The sequence below is a fragment of the Microcaecilia unicolor genome, chromosome 7 (assembly GCF_901765095.1).
Source record: "Microcaecilia unicolor chromosome 7, aMicUni1.1, whole genome shotgun sequence".
Lineage (NCBI taxonomy): Eukaryota > Metazoa > Chordata > Amphibia > Gymnophiona > Siphonopidae > Microcaecilia > Microcaecilia unicolor.
Genome location: NC_044037.1, coordinates 216,677,723 through 216,690,893, shown reverse-complemented (window position 1 = coordinate 216,690,893; position 13,171 = coordinate 216,677,723). Strand labels below are relative to the sequence as shown.

The 13,171-nt window shown below is 49.9% G+C and overlaps 1 protein-coding gene across 2 annotated transcripts in view; it reads right to left on the bottom strand.

Annotated features, from left to right (window-relative positions):
• The window catches only part of CWC22 (CWC22 spliceosome associated protein homolog), a 201,057-nt gene that overhangs the window by 22,868 nt on the left and 165,018 nt on the right, over nucleotides 1-13,171 (bottom strand). For both annotated transcript variants that reach the window (XM_030210141.1, XM_030210142.1), the window contains exons 16-18: nucleotides 12,175-12,327; nucleotides 11,264-11,391; nucleotides 520-621 (exon numbers count right to left, since the gene is read on the bottom strand). In XM_030210141.1, coding sequence (XP_030066001.1) covers nucleotides 520-621; nucleotides 11,264-11,391; nucleotides 12,175-12,327 — 383 coding nt within the window. The remainder of the gene's footprint in view (nucleotides 1-519; nucleotides 622-11,263; nucleotides 11,392-12,174; nucleotides 12,328-13,171) is intronic.

The window sequence follows — 13,171 nt, the reverse complement described above, 5'->3', positions numbered from 1 at the left end:
GGACAGAGATATGATGAACTTACAAGGTCAGTTTCCCTGAAGGAAATTAGGTAACAAAACTTCAGGTCAAATAGCGCCAAATGTTTAACCATATATGCAGTTCAGGAGTTTTCTACAGAACTTTAACATAAGAAAAGTAAATACGGAACATGATTCAGAAAAATCTACTTCATTTTAGAACCTAAACATTAATCCCTTTGAAGTGCCCCATGTCTTGTTTTATTTCTAAAGATATGGAATACAACTTTAAATTCCAAAACAAATGCTACCTGACAACAATACCACCTTAATGCTCTGGATAGCTTAAATTTATATGCGTTTCTGTGTTAGTACTAATGTAAGCTAAGGGCCCTGTTTACTAAGGTGTGCTAGCATTTTTTAGTGCACGTTAAAACTAGCGCAAACTAAACCTTAGAGACACCCATATATTCCTATGGACATCTCTAATACTAGCGGTCCTATAGTGTAGCTTAGTAAACAGGGCTCTAAGTTTGTAAAAAAAAAAAAAAAGGTGCTCACGTCAGTCCACCAAGTCCAATAGATGTGAAGAAATTGATGGCAAATCGAGTGTTTCTTGGGCTATCACGAGGTAGCAAACCTTCAAAGAAAGGCTGCAGCGTTCTAATAAAACAAACAAACAAAAAAAAGAATTGTATTTCAAACTATTAAAGCACACAAGGATTATAAACTAATGTTAAGATACTCAATTAAGAAATTTTAGGGTTATGCTCAAAAGTAATGTTCACATCTGCTTTGTAGATGTCTATCGAAAATAACCACAGATCTAGCACACGAAGCACAGCTATACGGTGTCAAGTTTTTTGTTTTTACAATTTAAAGTAATTCATATTACTAAATAATGTTTAGCATTACTATCTAGGTATTTAGAGGCAGGGCCGTGCCTAGGGTCTCCGGCGCCCCCCTGTAGTTGGCCCCACGCCCGCCCCCCGAAAACGATCGCTACACTACCCGCTGCCCCCCCCCCAAAACTATCACTACACTACCCGCCCTCTTCTCCCCAGATCATTTTCTTTTTGTTTAAATTTACCTCTGACCGGTGGCAGCTTAGCTTTAGTGAGGAGGCGGCGCTCCCCCACCCTGACGTGTCAGTCTTCCCTTTGCTCAGTTCCCGCCTTCTTCTGACGTCATTTCTGATGTCAGAAGAAGGCGGAACTGAGCAAAGGGAAGACTGACACGTCGGGGCGGGGGAGCGTCGCCTCCTTCTCACTAACGCTACGCTGCCACCGGACAGAGGTAAATTTAAACAAAAAAAAGGATCTGGGGAGAAGAGGGTGAGGTAAGCATGGTGCGGCGGGGCGCCCCCCAGAGGATGGCGCCCTCCTGCCATGCTTACCTCGCTTACCGTGTTGGTACGGCCCTGTTTAGAGGCATGTCTATAAGAACCTGCCTACTTAGAGCCTATTCTGTTAAACAAGTGCCTAATTTTCTTTATAGAATAATAGCATAATCAGTCAAACATGCGCATATGTTTTTACATTCGAGCACGTAATCGTCAACTATAGAGCTGGTGTAAATGCTTCCATCTAGACTGTGAAAAGTATACATGTAAAGCATCTCTCTATATAAAACGCACCTCCAACGTTCTATGAAGCCTCTTTTAGCCAAAAGTGAAGGGGGTGAGATCGCATTGTGTCTGCCCCGCCCACGCGTCAAACGTGATGACGTCGAGGGCGGAGCAATGACACTCAACCAACCGCATCGCTCGGCAGCGAAGCGTCAGGGAAGGAGGCGGCGCTCCCGACGTCTAGGTTTCCCTTCGCTGTGTTCCACCTTCAAGTTCTTAAGGATGACGTCAAAAGAAGGCGGAACACAGCGAAGGGAAACCTAGACGTCGGGAGCGCCGCCTCCTTCCCTGACGCTTCGCTGCTGGAACCGCCACGGAGGTAAATTTTAAAAGAAGAAAAAAAAAAACAAAAAACGGATGCATGGATGCGAAGGGGGGGGCCTGGATGCGAAGGGGGGGAGGAGAAGAGGGCGGGCCAGGCTGGGACATGGGAGAGAGAGGAGCATGGATGCGAGGGGGGGTCATGGAAGGGAGAGAGGGGACTTGCTGGAAAAGGATGAATGGAGGCGGCAGGGGACAGAGGAGCATGGATTGCAGGGCAGGCCTCAGGCAGAGAGGGGAAATGCTGGATAGGGATGAATGGAGGGGGGCAGGTGACAGAGTAACATGGATGGCCATGGATTGGGACGGCAGGGCTCAGGGAAAGGGGAATTGCTGGATAGGGATGAATGAAAGGGACAGATGGGCATGGATGGATATGGATTGCAGGGCAGGCCTCAGGCAGAGAGGGGAAATGCTGGATAGGGAAAAATGGAGGGGCCAGGTGACAGATGAGCATGGATGGGCATGGATTGGAAGGGCAGGACTCAGGGAGAGGGGAATTGCTGGATAGGGATGAATGGAGGGGACAGATGGGCATGGATGGATATGGATTGCAGGGCAGGCCTCAGGCAGAGAGGGGAAATGCTGGATAGGGAAAAATGGAGGGGCCAGGTGACAGATGAGCATGGATGGGCATGGATTGGAAGGGCAGGACTCAGGGAGAGGGGAATTGCTGGATAGGGATGAATGGAGGGGACAGATGGGCATGGATGGATATGGATTGCAGGGCAGGCCTCAGGCAGAGAGGGGAAATGCTGGATAGGGAAAAATGGAGGGGCCAGGTGACAGATGAGCATGGATGGTCATGGATTGGAAGGGCAGGACTCAGGGAGAGGGGAATTGCTGGATAGGGATGAATGGAGGGGACAGATGGGCATGGATGGATATGGATTGCAGGGCAGGCCTCAGGCAGAGAGGGGAAATGCTGGATAGGGAAAAATGGAGGGGCCAGGTGACAGATGAGCATGGATTGGAAGGGCAGGACTCAGGGAGAGGGGAATTGCTGGATAGGGATGAATGGAGGGGACAGATGGGCATGGATGGATATGGATTACAGGACAGGCCTCAGGCAGAGAGGGGAAATGCTGGATAGGGATGAATGGAGGGGGCAGGTGACAGAGTAACATGGATGGCCATGGATTGGGACGGCAGGGCTCAGGGAAAGGGAAATTGCTGGATACGGATGAATGGAGGGGACAGATGGGCATGGATGGATATGGATTGCAGGGCAGGCCTCAGGCACAGAGGGGAAATGCTGGAAAGGGATGAATGGAGGGGGCAGGGGACAGAGTAACATGGATGGCCATGGATTGGGAGGGCAGGGCTCAGGGAAAGGGGAATTGATGGATAGGGATGAATGAAGGGGACAGATGGCCATGGATGGATATGGATTGCAGGACAGGCCTCAGGCAGAGAGGGGAAATGCTGGAAAGGGATGAATGCAGGGGACAGGGGACAGAGGAGCATGGATTGCAGGGCAGGCCTCAGGCAGAGAGGGGAAATGCTGGATAGGGATGAATGGAGGGGGCAGGTGACAGAGTAACATGGATGGCCATGGATTGGGACGGCAGGGCTCAGGGAAGGTAAAATTATGTATAATCATACCTGATAATTTTCTTTCCATTAATCATAGCTGATCAATCCATAGACTGGTGGGTTGTGTCCATCTACCAGCAGGTGGAGATAGAGAGCAAACTTTTGCCTCCCTATATGTGGTCATGTGCTGCCGGAAACTCCTCAGTATGTCGATATCAAAGCTCCATCCGCAGGACTCAGCACTTAGAGAATTACACACACGAAGGGACACTCTGCCCAGCTCACCACCGCCGAAACGGGGGAGGGGAATTAACCCAGCTCATCCCCACACAAGTGGGGGAGGGGAATCCGTCCAGCTCATCCCCGCGGAGCGGGGGAGGGACACCACACCCGCCGATGCGGGGGGATCTGGCTTATCCTGCAACCGCAACCGCGGGAGGAGCTGACTGACCCTAACACCGCCGAAGCAGGAGGGGTACAAAGCTGCCCTACAGCCGCACGAAGCGGGAGGGAGTGCCGGCAGAATTTTAAGTCTCAATCCAGCCCCGTAAAACGGAGGGGAGAGGAATGCAGCAGCTCACTGTAACACAAACTCGTCTTAACTCTTGAAGAATCCAAGTGAAAAAACTTGAACACGAAGTCTTTCTGAAGTAACTGAAGACTAAACTTGAACCTGAAATGCAACCAGAATAAAAACAGTACAGATATCTGGGAGGGGCTATGGATTGATCAGCTATGATTAATGGAAAGAAAATTATCAGGTATGATTATACATAATTTTACCTTCCATATCATCAAGCTGATCAATCCATAGACTGGTGGGATGTACGAAGCAGTACTCACCCAGGGCGGGACATTGAAATCCCTGACCTCAACACTGAAGCTCCAAACCGGGCCTCCGCCCGTGCAGCCACAGTCAAACGGTAATGCTTGGAGAATGTATGAGCCGAAGCCCAAGTTGCCGCCTTGCATATCTCTTCCAAGGAGACGGATCCGGCCTCTGCCATCGAGGCCGCCTGAGCTCTCGTGGAGTGAGCCTTCAGCTGGATAGGCGGCACCTTCCCCGCGGCCACATAAGCCGCTGCAATGGCTTCCTTGACCCATCTTGCCACTGTAGGCTTAGCAGCCTGCAGACCCTTACGAGGACCTGCAAACAGGACAAAACAGATGATCCGATTTCCGGAAATCATTGGTCACTTCCAAGTATCTGATGATGACTCGTCTCACATCCAGATATTTAAGAGCAGAGTACTCCTCTGGGTAGTCCTCCCTACGAAAGGAAGGGAGACAGAGCTGCTGATTCACATGGAAGCGAGAAACAATCTTGGGCAGGAAGGAAGGCACTGTGCGAATAGTCACTCCTGCCTCAGTGAACTGCAGAAAAGGCTCTCGACATGAGAGCGCCTGGAGCTCGGAAACTCTTCTGGCTGAAGTGATAGCCACCAAAAAGACTGTTTTCAACGTCAGGTCTTTCAGAGATGCCCTCGACAAGGGTTTCAAAAGGCGGCTTCTGCAATGCTCTTAGCACCAGGTTGAGATTCCACGCAGGCACCACTGAGTGCAGAGGAGGGCGCAGGTGATTAACTCCCTTGAGAAAGCGCACCACATCTGGCTGCGAAGCCAGGGAAGCACCCTTCAGGCGGCCCCTGAAGCAAGCCAGAGCCGCTACCTGGACTGAGCGACAGGCCTTTCTCCAGACCTTCTTGCAGGAACGCCAACACTGAAGAAATTGGAGCCGTGAAGGGAGAAAGAGAGCCTGCTTCACACCACGCTGCAAAGATACGCCAAACCCTGGCGTAAGCAGTAGAAGTAGAGCGCTTCCTCGCTCTTAGCATAGTGGCGATAACCTTGTCTGAGAAGCCCTTCTTCCTCAGACGCTGCCGCTCAATAGCCAGGCCGTAAGACCAAAGGGGGAGGGATCCTCCATCACCACGGGACCCTGATGTAACAGGCCCTGCTCCACTGTCAGCCGCAGAGGATCGTCGACTGAGAGCCTGATCAAGTCCGCATACCAGGGACGCCTGGGCCAATCCGGACCCACCAGGATTACCCTGCCGGGATGCTTTGCCACCCGGTCTAGCACCCTGCCCAACATGGGCCAGGGCGGGAACACATAGAGAAGCTCTTGTGTCGGCCACTGTTGGAGAAGAGCATCTACTCCCAGGGATCGAGGGTCCCGTCCTCTGCTGAAAAAGCGCGGCACTTGGCAATTGGCCGATGACGCCATCAGATCTAGGCTCGGCTGGCCCCAGCGCTTCGTGATGTCCAAGAACGCCTGAGCAGATAGCTGCCACTCTCCGGGCTCCAAGGTATGGCGACTGAGAAAGTCCGCCTTGACATTCATGACTCCGGCAATGTGGGCCGCTGAAAGCTGCTCCAGGTTCACTTCCGCCCACTGGCAAAGATTCATAGCCTCCTTGGCTAGAGGGGCGCTCTTGGTACCTCCCTGGCGGTTGACATAGGCCACAGCCGTGGCATTGTCCGACAGGACCCGTACAGGCTTCAACACCAGTACCGGGATGAACTCCAAAAGCGCCAACCGAATGGCTCTGAGTTCCAGGAGGTTGATAGACCACTTTGCCTCTGCAGGAGACCAGAGCCCCTGCGCTGTCCTTCCCAAGCAGTGGGCTCCCCAGCCCGACAACGAGGCGTCCGTCGTGACGACAATCCACTCTGGGGTCACCAGAGGCATTCCCGCAGACAACTTGTCTGTCTGCATCCACCAGCTCAGCGCCTTGCGCACTGCTGGGTCCAAGGGAAGGCGCACAGCATAATCCTCCGACATCGGAGTCCAGCGCTGCAGCAAAGAGTGTTGAAGCGGTCTCATATGAGCCCTGGCCCAGGGCACAACTTCCATCGTGGCCGTCATAGAGCCCAACAGCTGCACATAGTCCCAAGCCCGAAGGGGAGAGGCTACTAGGAACTGGTCCACCTGAGCCTGAAGTTTGACAATCCGATTGTCTGGCAGGAACACTCTGCCCACTTGGGTGTCGAATCGAACTCCCAGGTACTCCAGGGACTGAGTCGGGCGCAGCTGGCTCTTCTCCCAGTTGATGATCCATCCCAGGGAGCTCAAAAGAGCAACTACCCGGTCCACAGCTTTGACGCACTCTGCATAAGAGGGGGCTCGGATCAACCAGTCGTCCAGATAAGGATGGACTTGTACCCCTTCCTTTCGTAGGAAGGCCGCGATGACCACCATTACTTTGGAAAAGGTCCGCGGAGCAGTAGCCAACCCGAACGGGAGGGCTCTGAACTGGAAGTGTCGTCCCAGGACTGCAAAACGCAGAAAGCGTTGATGAGGAGGCCAGATGGGAATATGCAGGTACGCTTCCTTGATGTCCAAGGATGCCAGGAACTCTCCTGCCTTCACTGCCGCTATAACAGAGCGGAGAGTCTCCATGCGAAAGTGCCGCACTTTCAAGGCCCGATTGACCCCTTTGAGGTCGAGGATAGGCCGGACAGAACCTCCTTTCTTTGGTACCACAAAGTAAATGGAGTAACGTCCCTTGCCAAGCTGACTTTCTGGCACCGGAACGACCGCGCCCAGGCGGATCAGATTGTCCAAGGTCTGCTGCACTGCCACAGCTTTGACCGGAGACTTGCAGGGAGAGAGTACAAACCCGTCTTTTAAGGGTCGGCAGAATTCTAGTTTGTAGCCGTCTCTGATGACTTCCAGCACCCACGCGTCTGAAGTTATTGTGGTCCACTCGCCCAGAAACGAGGACAGCCGTCCTCCAATCTGCACTGGGGCGTGGACCAAGACCCCGTCATTGGGTACGAGACCCTGGGGGAGGACCGGAGGGAGCACCTCCGGGACGGCGGTCTCTGCGAAAGGAATGCTGCTTGGGGGAGAAATTCCTCTTGAAGGAAGAGGGGGCAGAGCCCGACTTGCCCGGGCGGTACCGACGGGCTTCCTGCAACCGTCCTCTGAAGGTACCGGGACGAGTACTAGCCCGAGCCCTGACCTCTGGTAACTTCTTGCCCTTAGACGTGCCGAGATCGGTCACGATTCTGTCCAGCTCGACCCCAAAGAGCAGCTTGCCTTTAAAAGGCAATCTAGCCAGGCGGGATTTAGAGGCGTGGTCAGCAGACCAATGTTTCAGCCAAAGCCACCGCCGCGCAGAGACTGTCTGAGCCATGCCTTTAGCTGAGGCTCTCAAGACATCATACAGCAAGTCTGCCAAATAGGCTAAGCCCGATTCCAGGGCTGGCCAATCAGCCCTCAAGGAATGATCCGAGGGGGAAGCCCGCTGCACCATAGTCAGGCACGCCCTGGCCACATAGGAGCCGCAAACTGAGGCCTGCAAACTTAAAGCAGCCGCCTCAAAGGACGACCTTAAGGCCGCCTCCAATCTCCTGTCTTGGGCGTCCTTTAGGGCCGTGCCACCTTCCACCGGCAATGCCGTTTTCTTAGTCACCGCAGTGATTAAAGAATCCACGGTAGGCCACAGATAGGCCTCACGTTCACTCACAGCCAAAGGATAGAGGCGGGACATAGCCCTAGCCACTTTAAGGCTCGCTTCTGGGACATCCCATTGAGCCGAAATTAAGGTGTGCATGGCATCATGCACGTGGAAGGTTCTAGGCGGGCGCTTCGTCCCCAGCATAATGGCAGAGCCAACAGGGGCTGAGGGAGAGACGTCCTCCGGAGAGGATATCTTCAAAGTGTCCATGGCCTGTAACAACAGGTTGGGCAAATCCTCTGGGCGAAAAAGCCGCGCTGCAGAGGGGTCATCCGCTCCATCCGAGCGGGGATCCGTCTCCTCCAAGGAATCCGCAAAGGACCGTTGGGAGACCTCAGACACGCTGCCCTCATCTACATCGGAGGAGACTAATTCCTCCAAGGCCTGGGAATCAACCCGAGGGCGTTTACCTCTGGGAACCTCAACCTCTTTACCAGACGAGGGAGCGGGGGCAGCGTTGTGCATGAGGAAGGCCTGATGCAGCAGCAAAACAAACTCGGGGGAGAAACCCCCCAGACTGTGCACTCCCGCAGCCTGGGCAAGAGCCCTAGGCGCGCTCTCAACCGGTGCTCGCAACAGCGGGGGAGAGACATGCTGCGCATCCAAAATGGCGTCCGGCGCGAAACTCCGCGAAGGAGCCGCGCGGGAAGAACGGCTCTTAACTTTAGCCGCTTCTGTGCCGTCGCCCAAATTAAGGGCGTTCATGGCATTAATGTCTCCAACCTCAAGGGCGGCCCAAGAAGAAGCCGTCCGAGCCGCGTGGCCGGCCAAGATGGCGGAGGCGAGGAGCGGGGGATGGGCGTTATGGCGGGAAAAACCGCCACGCCGGAGGAAGGACCGGGACATTCATCGGTCACGAAACTGTCACCCAACAAGGGCGAATCAGGCTTTAAGACCCCCGCATCCCCTCTAGAAGCGCTCAAGCGACCCGGGTAGCGACCCTTTGCGCCCTCGCCCTCCGACGCCATGTGCCACGAGGAGAAGAATCGGGGAACCCCCGCCCGCTATAAAAAGGTAAAAATTACCTGCTGTCCGCTCCGAGTTGTAACGACCTGGTGTCCCAGTGAGTAGCTGCAATAGACGCTTAAATAAACGTCGAAATAACGCCTTTAAAGACGTTTAAAATTTTTTTTTTTTTTTAACGGAGCCAGCGGGAGGGGGGAGAAAAGGAGGGACCTGGCACCACCAGGTTTGCACTTGCTCAAAAAAGCCCTCAACCCCAGGCCTCAACAAAACCTAAGGATTAGGCTTGGAGGCCTAGCCAGAGCTGCTGCTGTGTGTGACCACCACCTGCTGAGATAGAGAACATACTGGGGAGTTTCCGGCAGCACATGACCACATATAGGGAGGCAAAAGTTTGCTCTCTATCTCCACCTGCTGGTAGATGGACACAACCCACCAGTCTATGGATTGATCAGCTTGATGATATGGAAAGGGGAATTGCTGGATAGGGATGAATGGAGGGGACAGATGGGCATGGATGGATATGGATTGCAGGGCAGGCCTCAGGCAAAGAGGGGAAATGCTGGAAAGGGATGAATGGAGGGGGCAGGGGACAGAGGAGCATGGATGGCCACACACACACACTCTCTATCACACTGTGTCTCACATACACACTTGCACACACTCTCATTCTCACACACACACTCTCTCACAAACACTCACACCCAGACTCACTCTCTCTCTCACACACTCACACTTTCACTCTGACTCTCAAACAGTCACTCTCACATACACTCTCCCAAACATACACACTCCGAGGAAAACCTTGCTAGCGCCCGTTTCATTTGTCTCAGAAACGGGCCTTTTTTACTAGTATTCTATAATTTACACTTATAAAATATGTGCCCTGCCCATTCTCTGTCCAAACTCTGCTCATGTGAATGCCCACCTACAAAAGTACAAGTCATTAATGACTGGCATTTACTTACAGAACAGTATGTAGCCGGATTGTCATATATGTCTGTCTTTATATTCACAAGTGCATAAATGATTAGAATACCAGCATTTACAAGCATATTTGTTGCCTAAATCTAAGTAGCTCCTTATAGAATTATCCTCTCATTAGTCCTTTTAGAGTCTAGACACATTCATTATTGTTTCCATTGTGCATTTACCATTCATCACTATCAATTATATTTTCTTATTATATACAGGATTCACCACTTAAATGGTAAGTCCATAAAGGGCACCTATATTTAGGTGCTAATTGTGTGCACAACTTTATAGAATAGAAGCATATATGTAGGTAAATGATGTCACTAATTGCCAGTTACACATATAAGCGCTAGGCTCTATTCTATAAAAACTGTACCTAAATTGCTTAGCACCTAACTGGAGAATGGGTGTGTCATGAGTGTTAGCATGGATTAACTTACTCCTGTGTTGACCTGGCATAAGCTGTCACTCCTAAGGTTCCATGTGCTAAAGTGACCTTGTGATATTAATTTATAAAGGGTTAGGTGTGCGTTAATGCCATACAATACAGAAATACAATACAAAATAGAGTTCTGGTGGGAACTGTACCTGGGTGCCTCTGATCTGCAGGGACGTCTGTGTGGCCATTTCTCTCAAAACAATGCCAGACTTTCTAGTGCTTGTTTTTTGGTGTTATAAGTTGGATGTGTCAGTTCGGAAAATGGCTCTTCTTTTTAGACGTCTTCTGTGCAAATATGTCCATCTTAGAGCCATTTTTGAAAGAGAAACCCAGATTTTCCCTGTTTGAAAATGACTCTAAGATGGACAATTTTGTTTTTTTTTAACATAATGAGCTAAACATCTCAATTCTTACACGTTTTTTTGAAAATTGCCCCTCCAGGAAAACTTTCTGATAAAACTGTCCAGGAACAGGTCAGATCTACAAACTGAACCTCACAGATCATTGCAAATGGCCTGCTAAAATGTTTAGCTCATTGTGGAGTAGTTTGTTCACAGGTCCACAGTGATTTTAGGTTACATCTCCATAATAAGCCTGTTTAGTGTGTAAAAGAAAACCTTTAAGAGCCTGAAAACCTTTGGAACACAATGCTTTGCACTGATAACTAGGCTCCCGTTCCCCTTATATATATGTTTTTTTTTAATATTCCCTGCCCCATCACATTGTTCTTTGGACTATCATAGAAACCTCTTTAACATTTGCTGCTAGTATGGCACTCAAAAGAAAGCCTTGCCTGAAACTGCTTTCAAGTGTATTTGGGAATCTAAGTGAGATTGCTAGTCTTCCCCCTTGCCCTCGATTTTCATTTGGATGTCCGAATGTGTGTTCATTACAACAAATTACAAATCCACAGAGTAGCCAACAATCTATGTGTGAATCCATAAATAAAAGCCTGCAAAGTATGAAATTTTGACTTACTCATCCTTTAGTCTGGCATTGAGTTTTGGAAGTCCCATATATTCACAAAGCTCTTGGAAGAATATTTTGACAAAAATTCTACTGGATGATGTGGTGGTTTCTTCACTGAGTATTATACACTCAAGTACCTACAAGTAGTAAACATACAAAATATTTATCACATACATCTAGTAAAATGCTGGTTACCAAGCGAAAAAGCTAAATTCTGGAGCTCACCTGAACATATCTGCTGTAAAAGATCACTACTTTGCCCTGGTTCAGTCCTACTTGACTGCTATAAGAGCTGTAAAACCAGGATCAATCTGGCACATGCTACTAAGTCCTACTTGCCCTAATTTTGATTGGTTTAACTAGCAAACTGAGGTCATATCTAAAGACCTCAGTATTTTAGATGCCCCCACCTGACCGTCTGTATTTCATAGTACCAGAGGAAAAAATGAGATATAATTAAGTCAGTCAGGGCCCCTTTCACCAAGCTGAGGCAAAAGGGGGCTGGCACTGGTGTGTGTTTTACATGCACGCTGAGGCCCCCTTTTACCATAGCTGGTAAAAGCAAAGACTTGCCTTCCTGCCGGAAATGGTCACATGGCCATTTCAGGGGGGGGGGGGGGGTAGGGCCCTTACCGTCACCCACTGAGGTAGTGGTAAGGGCTCCCACGTTAACCTAGCGGTAACCGGGCAGTGAGCGGTACTGCCAATTACCACCGGGTAACGACGGCGTGCTAGGAGTGGGAAGTACTGCCGGGCTGCTGCGGTAGCCTGGCGGTACTTCCAGAAAGCCTGCGTTGGCCTTACCGCTGCTTAGTAAAAATAGCCCTCAATTTCACATTGCACACCAGAGAGCTTTTTTTTTTTTTTTTAATCCTTTTTCAAGTGAGCAAGGCAGCTAGAAGTTATTTTTGTCAACTTACACTCCATGGAATTGAATCAGTGTACAGAAGGTGAGCAAACATCTTGGCAACATTTCGAAGTTTGTTTGTTTCCAAACGATGGATAGTATCATATTGCTCTTTAAAAATGTCTTCAAAAGATTCCATATACTCTTTCTTCAGCATGCAGAAACGCTGTAATAAGCAATATAAGAACAGCTTTAAAATGCTGTATGTGTAGCCTCCACCCTTCTGAGTACACATCTAACTTGGTGGGTTGTGGATATTCTGAAAATCCAACTGGTTGGGTGTGCCCACAAGGACTGGGTTGAGAAGCACTGACATGGAGGCACTGTGCAGTGTTCTGGTATTCCAAAATAAACAGCTACAACTTTTAAAGTTTTGATTCAAAATTTTCACATGATACAGCCAGTATCAGTATTATGGGACACCCTTGTTTTTCTTATGGACATTAGGTTTCATGTGAATAGATGATGGATTCCCTGACCAAAGTCCCCTGTTTTTCCTTCTCTGAATAGGCATCTGATACATACTGTTCACCACTCCTGCAAAGATCTTTGCTCTGTCTGTATCAGATCAGTGCCTTCTTTTTCATATGAGAGAGAGACATAGTGAGGTTTACTTCCTCAAAATGGGGTATTCTTCACTCCACTGCTGGATTTCTTAGAACAGTAAAATGACAGAAGCACCACCAGGGAGTTTACTGCAAAGGAATCTAGAGAGAGGCAGCATACGTCTTCCCTTTCTAAATTCCTAACTCCTTCTAGGAAATGAGACCGACCTCTTACTTTCAGTTCCAAATCCTTTAACCAGAATATTCTCAAGCTTTTCTGACCAACACCCACGATTATACCATTGTGCCCAGTCCTATAAGGCAGTACAAAGATCAGTCCATGCACTGTGTGAAATTCACAACGGGCCAATATTTAGTAGCAGCAGAGACCATATTAATTTAAATGCTGGCACTCAAATTAATAGGTATATTTGTGCCATTATACATATAATCAAAGGCGCTGAA